This window comes from Lithobates pipiens, unplaced genomic scaffold, assembly GCF_037356315.1.
Source record: "Lithobates pipiens isolate NorthernLeopardFrog02 unplaced genomic scaffold, aLitPip1_a1.2 Scaffold_25, whole genome shotgun sequence".
NCBI lineage: Eukaryota > Metazoa > Chordata > Amphibia > Anura > Ranidae > Lithobates > Lithobates pipiens.
In genome coordinates, this window is record NW_027507787.1 from 41,658,846 (window position 1) to 41,677,993 (window position 19,148).

Below are 19,148 nucleotides of genomic sequence, written 5' to 3' on the forward strand. Positions count from 1 at the left end.
GACAGAAGACCGGGCCACCGGACCAGGCGCGGTGGCCCGGCAGAAGAACCGAAGAGGGGGACAAGACCCCCGAAGTCGGGAGAAGAGGCCGGCGGCGGGGAGGAAGAAAGCCGGACTCCTCCGCTGGCAAAAGAGCTACACACACATAGCGGAGGAGTCCGGCGAGAAGACCCCCGAAGACGGAAGACCCCCGGCTGTGCAATAAAATATTTTTTCCCCCTGTGTTGTGTTTTTATTTGTACTTTATTTCACAGGTGAATGGGTAGGGGTACATTGTACCCCATACTCATTCACATAGGGTGGGGGGCCGGTATCCGGGGGCCCCCTTCTTAAAGGGGGCTCCCGGATTCCGATAAGCCCCCCGCCCGCAGACCCCGACAACCAACGGCCAGGGTTGTCGGGAAGAGGCCCTTGTCCTCATCAACATGGGGACAAGGTGCTTTGGGGTGGGGGGGCCGCGCGGCCCCCCCCTTCCCCAAGGCACCCCCCCATGTTGAGGGCACGCGGCCTGGTACGGCTCAGGAGGGGGGGCGCGCTCGCTCGCCCCCCTTTCCTGGCCGGCCGGGTAGCGTGCTCGGACAAGGGTCTGGTGTGGACTTGGGGGGAACCCCCACGCCGATTTTTTTCGGCGTTGGGGTTCCCCTTTAAGCCCATTCCAGGCGGCGGAGCCCGCGACGTCTCCTTCGCGGGCCCCGCCTACCTGTACACGCGCTCGAAATGGGCGGACTTTCCGAGCGGGAACAGTCCGCTCATTTCGAAAGTACAGCGGACAGGCCCACACACGGGCGGACTGTTCGCTCAAACACAGTTTCAGCGGACAGTTTTTCGGAATTTCCGAAAGACCTTGTCCGTCCAACTGTCCGCTGAAACTGTCCGCTGAAAGCCCACACACGAGCGGACTGTCCGCCCAAACACTGTTCAGCGGACAAGGTTGGGCGGACAGTCCGCCCGTGTGTACGCGGCCTCAGTCATCACAGCTTCCACAGCGTCCCATAGAAAGCACTGTCTGCTCTGTTTAAATGTTCCCGCCCACACATCCTATTCAGACGCAGCACATAGGCTGCTCAGAGTGTGGGTGGGCACAGAGAGAGAGGGGGCTGGAGGAGGCGGAGCGGATCCACCCTCTTCCATTCGGCTGTGCTCGCAATGGACACAGACTGTCAGCTCAGAAGCCGGGGACAGCACTGTGACAGGACAGATGTCCGCTCACAGCATAAACGTTCCTGCGCTTCTGGGCTGTTATCCAGCCCTGTCAGCCTCCCTCCGGACTGAGCAGTAACATGTGGCCAACTGCGGAACTGCACATCATGTGCAGTTCCCAGCTCAGCTGGCAGCACATCAGCCTTTTTATAGCGAATCAGAGCAGCCCAGGGGGAAAATGCATCCCTGCCCCCCAGCCCAGCCCGCCCCTGCCCTGCAGGCACATGGAAGGATGGCCTAAGGTGGGAAAGCAGCCCCCCTTAGGCTGTGATCTCCTTCTAAGAAAAAAGACCCCAATGCTCTGTGTCTCAGAATATTTATGCAAGCTCCCAGCTGCCATTTGGGCAACCCTCTCCAGGGATTGGCCAGGGTTGTATGACTATTATTTAGTTTCTGATTAGACTCTTTCGGTCCACTAATTTCCAGAGCCTTCTTGACTAATCAAGGGGAAGCAGTCAATCCTGGAACTACCGAAACATAGAACAGACCGAAACAAAACAATCAACATAGCTTTGTCTGCTCCATCTAGTGGACACAATGTGGTATATTTTCTTATTGAGGTACTTCAGAAGCCTATATTACATTTTGGCCACTAGACGGAGCTGATGATACAGGAATTATTCTATTAGAAAACAATTGGTGAAATTGTATTCAGCTTTCATGATTAGTTCTGACTCTTGTGCAACAAATCTTTTAAAAATAGACTGTAAAGTGTGCATGATACCATTTCATTACATGCATTTATATGTGTTTAGCAATGTCCTATAGATATATAATAATGCACAGTATTGCGTGTCTTAGGCCTAATTCACATGGATATGATAACAATGATTTTAGACATTTAGATGCATTCAATGCATTTAGAAAAACTAGAAATCTTTGCATCCAAGGGCAGATCAGATGCTCTGAATTCATGCAAATGCATGTACTTTTAATTGCAATAGAAACTGATGTGGAAATCATAATCTCACATTATTTTCTCCTGTGTTTAAATAAAAAAATAGCATGAGGCTCCTGTGAGTCTGAGGGCTTAAACTTCCTATTTATGCTCTAAATCAAATAATATGTGGTTCTAGAACTTCCTATTTTGTACAATTCTGTCAATAAAGGGATTCCTACCAGCCCTTGTAGAACTCACTTAAATGAACACTAAGCAACATTTGCAACTAAGCATCAAGACTCCTTTCACACTACCAGCGTTTTTCAGGTGCTACAGCGCTAAAAATAGCGCCTGTATAGCGCCTGAAAAAAGCGTCTCCATTCATTCCAGTGTGAAAGCCCGAGGGCTTTCACACTGGAGCCGTGCACTGGCAAAGCGTCACAAAAAGTCCTGCCAGCAGCTTCTTTGGACCGGTGAACTCACCGTTCCTCCACCACTGCTCCCCATGTAAATCAATGGGGTAAGCGCTGTGACGTTTTGTGGGTGGATTGAAACCCCTTTTTTTGCAATAGTGGGGGGTTAAAACCACCCTGCTAGCGGCCGAAGAGTGGCATTAAAACTATGTTAAAGCGGGGCTAAAAATAGCACCGTTTTACTGCCAATGACCTCCCCCCCACCGCCGCAGCTCAGTGTGAAAGCCATCTAAAATAGCCAAATTTTAAAACCCAATTTAGCTTCACAAAAAAATAACCCTTTGTGTGAAAAAAAACAGTTTATGTGATCATCTCTTTTACGGTCAAGAATTAATAATATTAGGAGCATCCTGCAGCCACTTCTCCCCAGCATATTAAGCTGGCCATACAGTAGAATTCTAATTTTAGGAACATCGTTTGATTTAGTAATTGTTAGTGGGGTCAAATCGATGTTCATTTTCAACCACAGTGACAATAAAATTCAAAGGAGCAGGATAAAACTTTTTTCTTGAACGAATTCCTAAGTGTATGTGATCTTTATTTGGGAAATTATAGTCATTCCAAAATCAAATGTTAAATGCAAACAACATTTTGAAGTACATTAGAATGTAATTTGTTAGGTCGTCAAATGAACACAGAATTTTTATATGCATGTTCATACAAATATTTATACATATATTTGTTTGAAAAGCTAGTGTATGGCCAGCTTTACAGCAGAGCATGGCTAAAGCAGGTTAAAAAAAAATCTCTGCTCATATGATGACTGAAAAGCTCAATCTTCTCTATATAACTATTACTGTTTATTGTTGTTACTTTTAGGAAAACCTTAGAAGATTACGAGACAGTATTAGCAGGAGGCGGGATGAAAATAAAAAAAACAAGAATTCAGGTATCTTTTTTTTTTTTTTTTTTTGCATCCATGTGGTTTCAAAATCAATGTGGCATTTTCTTTAGCAAAGATAAAATATATATTTTTTTCGCTTTTCTGTTTGTAGTAAATAAAACAGGGACTCTGTTATTCCAAGATTCTAGTTTAAAGTGTATCTAAATCTAAAAACAAAAATGTTATATATTGCAGCTTACCAGTCCTTAGATGCGGTGGCTGCATGAGTTTCGTTTTCAAGCTTTCTTTCCTTTATTTTCACCTGGTGATCCTGTTAGTAACACATTTCCTGCCATCCTAGTATAGGAAGTATTTTAAGACTACAGAATCCCCCCTTTCCTTTTCACCATAACATGGGGGGGGGGGGGGGTAATCTGTAGTCCAGTAGATTCCTGGCAGTATCAACAGGTATTTTTTTTGCAATTGTTGAACACTTTCAATTGTATATTTACAGACAAAAGGGAAGCAAATAATAAGAGAAGTTCACTTTAGAAAATTAACTGCAAGCAAATATTTTAATAAAACCTGTTAATTCAGTTGAGTAATTATTAATAAATATTTTTTTTCACAGGCTGACAATCTACTGTCTTCTCTTTATTTTTAACTCCAACTCAGGTCAAAAAGATTTTAGTTTGTTTTGGATAGAGTGAGAAAGGGTTAGAGCCTTTGTTAACCACTTAAGCCCCGGACCAATTTGCAGCCAAAAGACCAGGTTTTGCGATTCGGCACTGAGTCACTGTAAGTGACAATTGCGCGGTCATGCGACGTGGCTCCCAAACAAAATTGGTGTCCTTTTTTTCCCACAAATAGAGCTTTCTTTTGGTGGTATTTGATCACCTCTGCGGTTTTTATTTTTTGCGCTATAAACAAAAATAGAGTGACAATTTTGAAAAAATGCAATATTTTTTACTTTTTGTTATAATAAATATCTCCCAAAAAAATATTTTAAAAAATGTTCCCTCAGTTTAGGCCGATATGTATTCTTCTACATATTTTTGGTATAAAAAAAAAATCGCAATTAGCGATTATTGATTGGTTTGCGCAAAAGTTTACAAAATAGGGTATAGTTTTATAGCATTTTTATAAAAATTTTTTTTACTAGTAATGGTGGCAATCAGCGATTTTTATTGTGACTGCTACATTATGGCGGACACATCGGACATTTTTGACACATTTTTGGGACCATTGTCATTTATAGAGCAATCAGCGCTATTTAAATGCACTGATTCCTGTGTAAATGACGCTGGCAGTGAAGGAGTTAACCACTAGGGGCGGGGAGGGGTTAAGTGTGACGTGTGTGTGTGTGTTTTTTTACTGTTGGGGGCGTGGCTTGGCATGTGACATGACTGATCGTCTTTCCCTATAACAGGGAACAGACAATCAGTGACAGCCACACTAGGAAGCACGGGGAGAGATTTGTTTACACATGCCTCTCCTCGTTCCTCAGCTCTGTGACCTGATCGCGGGACACCAGCGGTGATCGGGTCCGCGGGTCTCGCGGCCACAGTCACGGAGCTCAGGACCGGGTCGCGAGCGCACCGCCGGTGGCACGTGTGCGACCCACGGCTGGGCACTTAAAGAGCAACGTACCTGTACATTGATGTGCCCAGCCGGGCCATTCTGCCGACGTAAATGTGCAGGAGGCGGTCCTTAAACAGTTAAGTAGTCTTGCTGTATGTGCCCTTATTGGGGAAATTTCTCCTTAATTTTTGTTGACATGGGAATTCGATGGCAAATCTGTCCAATGAGGACACAGTGTCAGGTCACCTTGAGGCGAGGTGACAGATGCACACCGTAGGGATCAGGAGTGCACCACAAGGTTGTGGACCCTACGGCTGACTGCTGCGGACGGGAGACAGGTCCCACCGTGGTTAGAGCGTAAGATTCCTTGGGGTGCGGAGTCTAAGAGCCAGCAGGTGTTCACCAGAGCCTCGAGTGGTGAGGATGGACTTGGCTGCAACTGGCTCCAGGTCGCGTCCCCCAGGGTCCCCCAGCTCACACCCACAGTAGCCAACAGGAGGATAGGGATGGTGAGGGACAAAGCCAAGGTCGGGGCCACAAGCAGACAGAAGTAGTCAGGGACACGCCAAAAGGTCAGGATCGCAGGCAAACAGGGATAGTCAAAGACACACCAAAGTCGGTAACGGAACAACAGAAGAGTACACGGCAGGTAACAGGAAGCCAAACACACAAAGGAATACACAATGGTTGATCAGCCCTGATGGCCTGCAGTGCACAGGTTAATATAGGGCTCCCTGATAGGGCCTGGGGTGGAGCCATGCTTAGAGGAGAGGTTAAAAAAAACACCAAGTGGCTGGCTAGATGCAACACAAACAGAATGCAGAGAACCCTGAGAAAAAGATTGAAAACCCCTCCTGGCCGAATGAGGTATTCTATCCAAAGGATGGATTGAGCCTCTTAAATGAGTTTGAACGGACATAGTAGCAGTAGGGTGAGGCCAGGTCACCGAAGGTGCTGAACAAGAAGCAGGAAGCTCATTGGGCATGGGCTGGACTGGCATAACTGGTGCAGAGGCCGACTGAATAGTATTGTCAGGTGTAGCGACCATCTCAATCGCATCACATGGCATAGCAACTGTGGAACTTGCAGACAAGTTAGCCTGGCTGTTGCGTCCAAGGGAGATTAGGGACAGACAAAGGTAAATGGTTATGCGAACTGGAGTGAATGATCGACTCAGGTTCATAGGTGGGCCCCTCATCCAGAGTACCACATGACCTAGAGAGTGCATCAGTCCGACTATTGCAGGGCGCATCCCAGAGATCGCTATATACAGCGGGAAGAGCAGAAGATACTGGGATGGTGGTAACAGGAAGTTTCTCCTTTGGGGTACCCTTGAGTAGGCAGGAAGAGGAACAGGAGGAACCCCAAGCCAGAATCTGTCCAGCAGACCAGTCAACGTGTGGAGAATGGAGCTGTAACCAAGGAAGACCTAATATGATAGGAGATGAAGCCTTAGGTAAGACAAGGAAGGCTATCCACTCCTGGTGGAGTTTCCCTACTGACATCTTAACAGGAAGAGTCTGAAAGCGGATAGGGCCCCCTGGGAGAACCGTGGCATCAATCGCCAAGACCACCAATGGCGTTGTAAGGGGAAAAAGGGTAAGTCTCATGGGGGATGCAGTTTCCCAATCCATGAAATTGGCAGCGGCTCCGGAATCCAGATGTGCTGAGACCGAACGAGAGGAAGCACCGACATGAAGCAACACAGAAAGGAGAAGACGAGAAGGTGAAGGTTATATTTCAGGGTCTAATACTCCACCTTTCAGATGTCTTACCCCTGAGCATTTTTCCAGACGAAGAGAACAAGTGTCAAGGAAATGACCTTTGGCCCCACAATAGAGACATAGGCCCAGAGTTCTGTGCCTAGCATGTTCTTCGGGAGATAATTTAGTCCAGCCCAGTTGCATAGGCTCCTCAGTAGGCAGGGGGTGTTCCTCGGATCGAAGAGAAGGAACTGGGGGCTCAGGCTGCCTAAAGAAAGGGGAGTGCTGGCGTCTTTTTTCCAGGGCCCTCTCCTGAAAGCGAATATCAATCTGGTTACGCAAGGTGATGACACTGTCCAGATCAGCAGGAAGGGATCTTCCTGCTAATTCATCCTTCACTCTATCAGAGAGGCCATGTAAAAAGGTTGCAACTAGGGCCTTATTATTCCAGCTCAATTCAGCTGTGAGGATACGGAACTGAAGAGCATACTGTCCCACAGACGCGGACTCTTGACGAAGACGTAAAAGAGCACTGGCCGCTGAGGAGACACGACCCGGTTCCTCGAAGATATTCCGAAAAAGTTTCAAGAAATCAGACAGGCTAGAAACCACTGGATCATTCAGTTCCCACAGAGGGGCAGCCCAAGCTAACGCCTCGCCGGACAGGAGGGATATGATATATGCGACTTTTGCCCGATCGGACAGGAAGTTTTGGGGCTGAAGTTCAAAATGAATTGTGCACTGGCTAAGGAACCCCCTGCAAGCCTTGGAGTCCCCAGAGAAACGGACCGGAGCTGGTAGTTGTAATGAATGTGTGGCTGCGACTGATGCGATAGGTGCAGCGGCAGATAGCGGTTGAGGTTGTTGAACCGGGGGTCCTAATGAGGCCTGAACCTGTTCAACACGCGATGCCAAATCCTGAAGGAATCGCATCACCTGGGTCTGATGCGATTCTTGGGTCTCAAGTCTGCGAACTAAGCTCTGCAATGGATCATCTGCAGGAAGCGGCACGTCAGCCGGGGTCCATGGCTGATCAAACTGTCAGGTCACCTTGAGGCGAGGTGACAGATGCACACCGTAGGGATCAGGAGTGCACCACAAGGTTGTGGACCCTACGGCTGACTGCTGCGGACGGGAGACAAGTCCCACCGGGGTTAGAGCGTAAGATTCCTTGGGGCGCGGAGTCTAAGAGCCAGCAGGTGTTCACCAGAGCCTCGAGTGGTGAGGATGAACTTGGCTGCAACTGGCTCCAGGTCACGACCCCCAGGGTCCCCCAGATTACACCCACAGTAGGCAACAGGAGGATAGGGATGGTGAGGGACAAAGCCAAGGTTGGGGCCACAAGCAGACAGAAGTAGTCAGGGACACTCCAAAAGGTCAGGATCACAGGCAAACAGGGATAGTCAAAGACACGCCAAAGTCGGTAACAGAACAACAGAAGAGCACACGGCAGGTAACAGGAAGCCAAACACACAAAGGAATACACAATGGTTGATCAGCCCTGATGGCCTGCAGTGCACAGGTTAATATAGGGCTCCCTGATAGGGCCTGGGGTGGAGCCATGCTTAGAGGAGAGGTTATAAAAACCACCAGGTGGAAGTGGCTGGCCTCTTAGTCTGAACACATGAGGGGAGGTAAGCAAACACAGGAAGATCACTGCATAACCATGACACACAGAAAATATACATGTAGCACTAACCCCCCAAGGAGCTGCTGGTTTAATTGGGCTTACCGTTACCTTCTTTTCCTCGGTTCACGTCTAGGGGTGTCCCATGGTAGATGGCCCAGTAACTTGAGAGACTGACGACAGAATCCACATAAGGGATTTTATTTGCAAACGTAGACAATGAACAGTCTCTTAAATTGGGATCAGAGGGTTAGGAAGAAAGTTCAGGTACTCTTATTGTCAAAGTCAAAAATTGAAGAATTTGCTACTTTGACTGCATCCAGAGAATAGCCATTTACAACTGGATGTTCATTCGGGTTGGATAGTCCCTCTCTCACAAGGCCTAGCAGCCAACTAGGTGCTTAACTCAGGAACAAGTCTCTGCCACAGACGTTGTTGTAGAACATGTAGGAAACTAAACTTGTAGAACACTCACGTGATACCTGGATCTTTCAGCCAGCTTGGCGATATCCACGAGACCGGATTCACTTTGGTACTTCAGCCCTTCCAGGCTCTTGCAAAGAAACCAACCCGTACATGGTCTTCTTCTGAAGAGTCCTCCCCTGGAATGCTACGAAGCTAATGGGTCTCTCCCAAACCGGAGACAGCACCCAAACACCTCAGAATCCCCCCTTTAGTTTCCTTGCCTCGGGCTAGCCAGCCCGAGACAACAAGTCGGGTGGATCCGCACCCCAGGCCATAGACTTTCTGGGGGCTGGTCAGGAGGACCAGTACCATGAAGTCAGCACATCTTTCTGGACCAGAACCCTGAACCACATGACATCTGTATCTTAAGTACCCTCTCCCAGAAAGCACAGCAAGAGCGCCACTTCCACTGGGTGGGCTCTGAGAGAGAGAGTAATCTTAAAGCACCCGACCAGACTGTAGTTCCATGCCTGTCAGAAGAGACAATGCCCCCGGTGGCCAGGCTGAACATCCCATAGTCCAGTCAGACTGATGTTGAGGTCCAAATTTAGACAATTTCACCCAAACCAAACTGCAGTTCAGGTGTATCCTTAAATTTATAAAAACATAGCGCATGCTTTTCAGGAGCTGGCGCTACAATTTGTAGTAGAGTGGGCAAAGGTTTAAAACTTCTTACAATTCTTTTTGCTTTGTCCTCCTGTCCTCTTGATAAATGTTTCCCCTATTTCTAGTTCTAGTGTCACAGGCACAGGGAATTAGGTAAAATGTCCCCAGGGGGGGCCAAGGACAAATAAAAACATGACAAAAATGATTGCTCTTCTGCAATCTATCTAAAACCAAAGAAAATGCTAGAAGCAAGCCTTAGCTTTGCAAGAGAACCCATAAAACCCATAAACAGTACCCTGCTTTAACCAGTCACTGGCTTAAGCTGGACATACATTGATCATTTTGTTTCAATCTTTTCAATTGCCAATGGTCTAAACAAAAAACTGAACAGAATCCCCCATCTACGCAATCAAGGGGGTGGTGGGAATTCTCCCCACTGCACTGTTATATTCTTACAGTGGGGACTCCTCCGTTGTTAGAACACAACTTCGTGGGCGGCACAGTGGTGTAGTGGGTAGCACTCTCACCTAGCAGTAAGAAGGGTCACTGGTTCAAATCCCAACCAGGACACTACCTGCTTGGAGTTTGCATGTTCTCCCTGTGCCTGTGTGGGTTTCTTCCGGGTACTCCGGTTTCCTCCCACACTCCAAAGACATGCAGGTAGGTTACTTGGCTTCTGTCCAAAATTGGCCCTAGGATATGAATGGGGACCTTGGATTGTGGGCTCCTTGAGGGTAGGGAGTGATGTGAGTGTGCAGTGTACAGGGATAGGGACAATTGTAGACACTCAGGTTGAACTGGATGGACTGGTGTCTTTATTCAACCTTACTAACTATGTAACTATGTAACTGGCTGCAATGCTGATCAAACAAAAAGCAGCTGATTTTTGATCCATCTATGGCCATCTTTAGGTTTCTCTGGGCAAATAGTCATCAGAAAGTTTGCTAAACCTTGTTTCATTGGTATTGTGTTCTTTGTGATTAACTGGTGCTTGAAGTGGATGCACTTAGTCCTTCTCTTTAGACTAAATAACAACTTCCATGGATCTGAGTCAGGTGTTGCCATGTTATGGGCAAACCAGTTACCAAAACCCTAGCAACAAATGACACTGTGCTTCCTGGCCCTAAAGGGTCTTTGGTTGTCATGGTGCTGATGACAAGCCTACCTGCACCATGGCAACTTGATGCTGATCCAGGGCAAAATGCTCACAGCACCCTGGTTAACAAAACACTGTTCTTTAGAGAATACTGTAGAGAGTTTTTTTGAGACATTGTCTCTGATTGTAAATTGCAGCAGATTGGACTGATGGCGCGGGAAAAGAGAGGGGAGGAGTTACTGCTACAACTCATTCTTGTTTGTGTGCAAATTTCAGCTCTGGGTATTGAGCTCTGTAACTAATACGTTTTACAGCATCATGCCTGCATATCAAGCAAGTATAACTAAATGCAAAATATTTGTTTTGGATACTGCAGAGAGGGATTTGTAAACCAGTCAGGGTTTATTTTTTTGCTGTCCGTGTCCTCTTTAGGGGGATTTACTCTCCTTAATGGAAATCCCAAATTTGGTTGCCCCAGGGCAGGAATAGTCAGAAATGTTCTAATGAGGACACGAGTTCTGGTGATCCTGGTGAAAAACAGGGATGCCCTAGCTTTGCATGGATTTCCTCTTGCTTCCTGTTTTGGCAATGGGACAAGAAGTGAAAGGAAATCTCTACAATGGTACAAGATGGCAAAAAACTGACATGATTTATAACCCTTCCCTACGCTATCCAAAATGAAAAACAAATTGCCTTTAGTTCTAGATTAAAGAGTTAAAGCCTGTAGATAAAAACAAACTGTGCAGCTCTGACTAAAGTTTAATACTGCCCTTGTCATAGATGAAGGCCATTTACATACCTCCTGAAGCCTGACTGAAATACTCTCAGGACATTGCTAGGATGTTGCTAAGTGAAGCCTAGTCATTACTGCTCCCCTCCACCGTAACAGGAGTGAGCTTTTTCTCTAAATCAAGCCCCCTCACTTGCTTTTATTCTCCCCGGGTGCAGTAGCTGTGAGCTCAGAGTTTAAGAGCTCAATCCTGTAATTTTTATTACTATTATTATTGTGATACAGGATTTATATAGTGGAAGCAGTTTTATGCAGTGCTTTACAATAAAAGGGAGACAATACAGTTATAGTACAATAAAATACAAGAGGGTTAAGAGGGCCCTGCCCAGAAGAGCTTACAATCTAATAGGGTGGGGCAGGTGGTACAAAATGTGTAACTGTGGGGAATGAGCTGATGGAAGTGGTAAAAGATTAGTTGGAGGCTTGATAGGCTTCCCTGAAGAGATGAGTTTTCAAGGATTGTCTGAAGGTAGCAAGAGTAAGAGATAGCCGGACAGGTTGAGGTACCGAGTTCCAGGGGATGGGAGAGGCTCTGGAGAAATCCAGGAGACGAGCATGAGAGGAGGAGACAAAGGAGCTTGAGAGTAGGAGGTCTTGGGAGGAGCGGAGAGGACAGTTTGTGTGATATTTGGTGACAAGATTGGTTATGTAGCTCGGAGCAAAGTTGTGAATGGCTTTGTATGTTGTGGTTATTTTTAATTTAATTTGCTGGGCGATTGGGAGCCAGTGTAGGGATTGGAGGAGAGGGTTGGCAGACACTGAACAGTTGGTAAAGTGGACAAGGCTGGCAGCAGCATTCATGATAGACTGAAGAGGGGATAGCCTATAGAGAGGCAGGCCAATGAGAAGGGCATTGAAAAAGTCAAGGTGAGAGATAACAAGGGAGTGAATGAGGAGCTTGGTGGTTTAATTTGTTAAAAAGGGGCATATTTTAGAGATGTTACAGAGGTGAATTCTAAAAACTTTTGAGAACGATTGGATTTGAGGCTGAAAGGACAGGTCAGAGTCTAGGATTACACCTAGTACCCTGGCATGAGGAGAGGGACTGATGGTTGCATTGTTGATTTTGATGGAAAAGTCATGGAGGGGGCACAGGCAGGGAGAAATATTATTAGCTTGGTTTTAGAGAGATTTAGATTAAGAAATTGGTGTGACATCCATTAAGAAAGTGGTGTGACATCCATGCTGATATGTCAGATAAGTTAGTTAGTAATGCGTGGAGACTGAAGGAGTGAGGTGAGGAGTAGACAGATAGATTTGGTTGTCATTGGCATATAAATGGTATTAGAAGCTGTGGTTGGTTATAAAGTGATCAAGGGAGGAGGTATAGATAGAGAAGAGAAGGAGTCCAAGAACAGAGGCTTGGGGGACCCCCACAGAAAGGGGCAATGGAGAGGAGGAGACAGAGTTGTAGGTAAAACTGAAGGAGCGCTGTGATATATAGGAGGAGAACCAGGATAGAGCAGAATCTATGAGGCCAAGGGAATGGAGTGGAGCGGGTAGTCAACAGTATCAAAGGCTGCAGAGAGCTCAAGTAGTAGGAGTTTGGAGTAGTGGCTGTTGGTTTTAGCAATTAGTAAATCGTTTGTGAGTTTTAGTAAGGCAGTTTCTGTGGAGTGCTGCGTAGGTAGAAGCTAAGACAGTTGTAGACTAAACATTAACATTAAACACTAAAAGAATTGAATGGGAGCAATGAGATGGGTCTTAAGTTATTCAGGCTGGTGGGGCGCAGTGAGGGCTTTTTAAGTATGGGAGTGATCTGCGCATGTTTTAGAGGGGAGGGGAAGGTGCCACTAGAGAGGGAGAGATTGAAGATGTGAGTGAGAGAGCATAGATAGAAGAAGAAGGTGACTATAGTAGTTGTGAGGGAACAGGATCCAGTGGACAATTGGTTAGGTGAGCATTTGAGAAAAGTTTTGTAACCTCTTCAAAAATAGCTAGTTCAAAAGAGGAGAGTGTTGACTGTGCTGTTAGGCAAGGCATGTTGGGTGGGGAAGATGTTTGCACAGTGGTGGTGTCCTCACGAATTACATCACTCTTGTCTTTGAAGTGATTGTCAATCTCTTGGGCAGTGAGTGAGTTAGTGGGTAGAGGGGGTGGGGGGCGAAGCAGAGAGTTAAAGGTTGAGAAGAGCCAATGGGGACTGGAGGACAAGGTATGAATAAGAGAGAGAGGGCTGTTAACATTGACAGGAATGTTGAAGTCACCAAGAATGATAGTGGGTATTTCAGAAGAGAGAAGGTAGGGTAGTCAGGCAGTGAAGTCTTAAAAAAGCCCAATACTGGTCCAGGAGGCTGCTAAATTGCTGCAATCCTTTGTGGGGATGGAAGGAATCCAACTCCAGCTCCTTTCTGTCCATTGGGTCAGGGGGAGTGAGTCCAGTGGAGGCCACCATGGGAGAGGGCAGCAATAGAAGCTGAGTCAAAATTTTTAAGCTAGGTTCCAGTTATGGTGAGTTGCCAGAGGAGGAGGGGTGTTGGATATGTGGTTTGCAGTTAGAAAATGGAGTACCAGGATTAGGAGAAATGTCACCTGAGACTAGGAGAAAGAGGGTGAGGAAGGTAGGATGGGAATGGGATGTTATTGAGCGCACATGTCTAACTGCCCTGGTGTTTAGGTCAGCATTTGGGTGCCACAATTACAGGAGATGATGGGTGTAGTAGTAGGGAGAGGGTAGCAGTGAGGGTGATATGTGCATTCTGCAGGGTAGAGAAGAGGGTTAGAGTAAGGATAATTTGAGGATAGAAGACACCGATGTGAGAAGGAATAGAAGAAGGAGCATGTGTCAGGAACCATGAAACAGACAGAGACAGAAGTACAATCAAATCACACTTGTTTATTAATAAAAATAAAAGGTAAACAGAAAAAAGAGTAGTCAAGCATAGCCAGAATCCAGTAGCCAGATCAGGTAGTCAGCCAGTCCAAAGTTCATAAACCAGATTGGGTAATCAGCCAGTCCAGACGTCAGGGATCCCAGGAGAGCAACTGCAAGCAGGATAGAAGCCAGGAGGGATGTCAGCAGGCCAGTCTTGAAACAAACAGCAGGAGATGGTTCCTAGTGATGTGACCAACGCGAAGGCAAAGGAAAGAGTGAGCTGGAAGGCTTTAAATAGGCAGATCAGATGAGCATCATCTGGAACAGCTGGTAACTGTGGAAAGAGAAGAGAGCTGGCAATTAGCCGACAGCTGAGCGGCCAGCCCAGAGGAGGAAGGGCTAAGCCAGCCCTGACAACAGGTCAAAGATGTATAACATTCAAAGCTTTATCAACTGCTGTACCAGCAGGGTAATTTATATGATTGAATGTCCCTGTCAGAAATGTTATATGTTATATGAGTCTGTATCATTTGATTAGGAAGAAGAAAACCACACAAGAGAAACAGGAGAAGTTTACCCCATGGTGCACCATTTTAGAGAGGTCCATGGGGGTAAGGTGGATGGCCTTTGTGTCAAAGGCATTATTGCCCTAAATCTGTCACAGAGGAGAGGAGACTTTGACAGGGTTCTCCAAAGATTTCAGAAGAAATGAATCTCTGACCTTGGTACATTATCCCCAGGGGGCCTGAACATAGAACTCAACTTTGGGGTTTTCCTAGATAAGTGATTGGTCACCTTGTCATTTTCCTATTGAGGATGAAGTATGATGTCATCTCGGACAATGGCAATTGTGTTTGTATTTTAGCATGACCCTGGATCCATTGAGAATGACATGTGGGGTTAATTCAATTTGATTAACTTAGTTTATACTCTCCTCCCCTGTTTTTTACTAACTCTGTAGTAACTTATAGACCTTTTATTAGCCAGGTTTGAATTGGTTTAAATAGTGCATATGTCTATGAACTGGCAACTTTGCTCCCATTTAATTGGGGACTATGCTTTTCTATGATGGCTGTTTTCCTGTGATGTATCTTGTCTCCATGAGCGCGTCCCTTTTAACCATGTGAAAATAATCACAAACCATGTTGGCTATAATACTGTGGTGGTAGCTATCATGGCACCACCTGCAGTTTGTGGGCAGAACTACAGTATTCCTAGCCCATAAATTGTTATGGGCGCCCTCTCTTGGTCCTGAGGAAGCCTGCAGTTACAGGAAGCAGGTGAAACATGTGGACTGTAGCTTCAATGCTACAGAGTCTGGTACACTCAGAATCACACACTGTAAAGGCCACTAAGCCATACGGTGGGTCAACACTAACTGTGCATGTGGCGGCAAGCGCTGCCAGAGCAGGAGCTGATTTGAGAAACATAGGCTGTACAAGTGTGACCCATGAGATTTGTCATCACCCACTGTGAGGGATTCAAGCTGGAGAGCTCCACCGTCCAGCCAGCCAGCTGAAAGTGAGCCTGCATGCCCCTCTGAGCTGCGTCTTGGGGTCTATTTTCTGCCTAACAGCTAAACTGGCCAATTTGCTACACATGCGAGCATATTTCTATCAGCTTAAAGCCGATGGAACTTTTGGCGTTCTGACACACCATCGGGGAAGATCCCAGCATTCAAGAATGCACGGCTCATATCCATTTACTTTTCTGCCTACACAGTGGCTAAATTGACAGTGAGTACTGTCAGCTTTGCAGTTTGCACATCCACATGAGAAGTATAGGAATCCTTAATCAATGCCACTGCTGGAATCGTTTAACTGAAACATCATGTCTCATATATGTGCAGTTTGAACTTTAGCAATTTCCAAGGACTAGTTTCCCCTTAGATTAAGCAGTGTCTCTGTGTCTGTGTCATATGAGACTCAGTGTCTCATATGCTTGCCCCAATGGCCTTAGTCTATTACAGTTGATGCTCTATTTGGCTTACTAGTTCATTATACAGTTTATTGCTTAAAGCATATTTTTGATGCGCCCAAAGAGCGGTCACTAACACTCTAACATCAAACGCTGTTCCATTTCCCTGGTGCATGCATTTTTGTACATACAGATATTCTCTAAATTGAACTTGGAGGCATGAATGGTGCCTATAATGTTATGGTAACCATAATATTCATGTTTATGATCCACTCATTGTTGACTCCGTGTTTTTAGAATTGACAACATTGCAATTTTTAGTGTTGGTTGGAGGTGTAGATTGCATTACTGATGTGCTTTTTTTTCTAATTCTGAAGTCCTGAATAAAGTATATTTTTACGATACTATCATTTGGGGTTGCACTTAGTATCTACTTTTTCTTGGGGTCCCTTACCCCTTTCTTTTTGAGAGTGAGATTAGCCCAAGCTGGGGAGCTTTATAGCTAGTTAGCTGGAAAGTTTTGTTTTGGATGCTATGTGATGCTGAAACCCCTACATGGGAAATCTGCTGTCCTGGGACTTTCTTTAAAATAAACATGGGAGGGAAGTCCTTAAACACAAAGATGGTGAGTGGATTATCTCTGACTACTCCACCTTGTAGCTGATGTACACAAGGGAGAGGGGATGTATGTGACATCATTGACATGACCATTGACATTACCTTGATATTGCTATGTGTCTATATTAGGTTAACAATGTCACTAGCATTCCCAAACCTTTGTCTACAACAGCTGCAGGACTGGAAATCTTCCATCTGCAGCTAAATCGCTCATCAATACTTACAATATTTCCTACCTTGCATGCTACCTACATACACATACTAGGGCTAATTTATATAGGAGCCATTCAACCTACCGAGATGTCTGGAGTGTGGGAGGAAACCCACACAAGCACAGAGAGAAGATGCAACCAATGCAGGTACAGTCCTGGTTAGGATTCAAACTGAAGGGAAGGAATTTGGTGTCGCACATACCACTTCCGGTTACGGCCAAAACCGGAAGTCCGCGTCTGCTGCATGTTCTGCTGTATGTTTTCATGTAAGTGTGGATTTTTCCTTTTAAATAAAATGGTTATTAATTACTACACATGAAAGCCCCTCTGTCTTCTTCCATTATATACCTGTTGGACATCCTGGAGTAATTGGGAGGGCATGCACTACATAGTGATATACAGTGAGACATTGACAGCGGTGGAGCAGTGAGACTGGATGAATAAGGAGCCAGCAGCTATTTTAATTATACACAGCGCCTATTTACCAGTTATTGGAGGTGAGAGGCTGGGGGAAATAGGTGGTGCACATAATAGGCACTGAAGTTTGCAGTGGATTGTCACTTCTGGAAGTTATTTCTACACTTTCTGCATGAACTTTATTTTTGCAAGTTTTTCAGCCATCAGTGCATGTTTTTTGTGGACAATCACTTGTCAATATTGATCATTTTATACATAATCACTGGATTGATATTTTAATTTTTTCACCTATCTTCACTCTATATATATTTTTGCACTTGGATTATTTATGCAGATTCATATTTTTTGCACTATATATGCTGTATTTATTATCTAGTGGGATAGTATCTTATTTGCACTTTATTTTTGCTATTACTATTTTATTTTATATGTATATGCACTTTTAGGTAGCGCCGCATTTATTTATACTATTTTATACACCTACTTTCGGTGCCGAGATCACCGTTCTTATGCTGGCTGCTTCCTGTGTATAAAGTTTTGTACGTATTTAGTCTTCCTATAAACCATTAGGTGGAGCGCATTAGTATTCCTTTATGCATTACTGATGTGCTTTTTTTTCTAATTCTGAAGTCCTGAATAAAGTATATTTTTACGATACTATCATTTGGGGTTGCACTTAGTATCTACTTTTTCTTGGGGTCCCTTACCCCTTTCTTTTTGAGAGTGAGATTAGCCCAAGCTGGGGAGCTTTATAGCTAGTTAGCTGGAAAGTTTTGTTTTGGATGCTATGTGATGCTGAAACCCCTACATGGGAAATCTGCTGTCCTGGGACTTTCTTTAAAATAAACATGGGAGGGAAGTCCTTAAACACAAAGATGGTGAGTGGATTATCTCTGACTACTCCACCTTGTAGCTGATGTACACAAGGGAGAGGGGATGTATGTGACATCATTGACATGACCATTGACATTACCTTGATATTGCTATGTGTCTATATTAGGTTAACAATGTCACTAGCATTCCCAAACCTTTGTCTACAACAGCTGCAGGACTGGAAATCTTCCATCTGCAGCTAAATCGCTCATCAATACTTACAATATTCCCTACCTTGCATGCTACCTACATACACATACTAGGGCTAATTTATATAGGAGCCATTCAACCTACCGAGATGTCTGGAGTGTGGGAGGAAACCCACACAAGCACAGAGAGAAGATGCAACCAATGCAGGTACAGTCCTGGTTAGGATTCAAACTGAAGACTCTAGTGCTGCAAGGCAGGAGTGCTAACCACTAAACTACTGTTTTTAAGATAATCTTTGTGATTTAAATGCATTTTATAGGTTGGCAAAAGGTTATTGTAAAGTTATTTGCAAGAAATCTAACTTCTTGTAACGTTTGCCTTTGCAACTTTGCCTTTTAGTAACTTTATACATTTTCCTTTTGGAAATGGATACCAGTCTTATAAAATATTTTATTTTAGATATAGAGATCACCAGGCCCATTCCCCGTGGACAGAATCGGAGGGCAGTGCAGGACTATGGGATATATGAGCAAGCTTCAAGTCTAGTTCCTTCGCAAGTAGAGATCAGACGAGGAAACTGGAAAACAGACAGCACATCGAGCACTGCAAGTAGGTGTCCTTTATTCATACATCCTTGGAGTCCTTCAGTTCCTTCAAACAATCAGTATTGTTTTCCAAGGGAGGTGACATCTTGGCTTAACTGGCCTACTTTCCTATATCAAGTAATTCAAAACCGTAAAAGTAAATATTCACTTAACAGCAAACATCCACTTTGCCTCAGCACTCATGAATATGTTTACTACTTAAGGGTCAGGCCTCTTTTTTAGATGTGTTGTTTACAAGTTAAAAAAATATTTTTTGCTAGAAAATTATTTAGAACCCCCAAACATTATATATATTTT

At 45.0% G+C, this 19,148-nt stretch overlaps 1 protein-coding gene across 2 annotated transcripts in view; it reads left to right on the forward strand.

The window, feature by feature from the left end:
- PIK3AP1 (phosphoinositide-3-kinase adaptor protein 1) overlaps positions 1 to 19,148 on the forward strand; it is a 196,194-nt gene that overhangs the window by 145,739 nt on the left and 31,307 nt on the right. For both annotated transcript variants that reach the window (XM_077454361.1, XM_077454360.1), the window contains exons 13-14: positions 3,373 to 3,442; positions 18,706 to 18,855. In XM_077454361.1, coding sequence (XP_077310487.1) covers positions 3,373 to 3,442; positions 18,706 to 18,855 — 220 coding nt within the window. The remainder of the gene's footprint in view (positions 1 to 3,372; positions 3,443 to 18,705; positions 18,856 to 19,148) is intronic.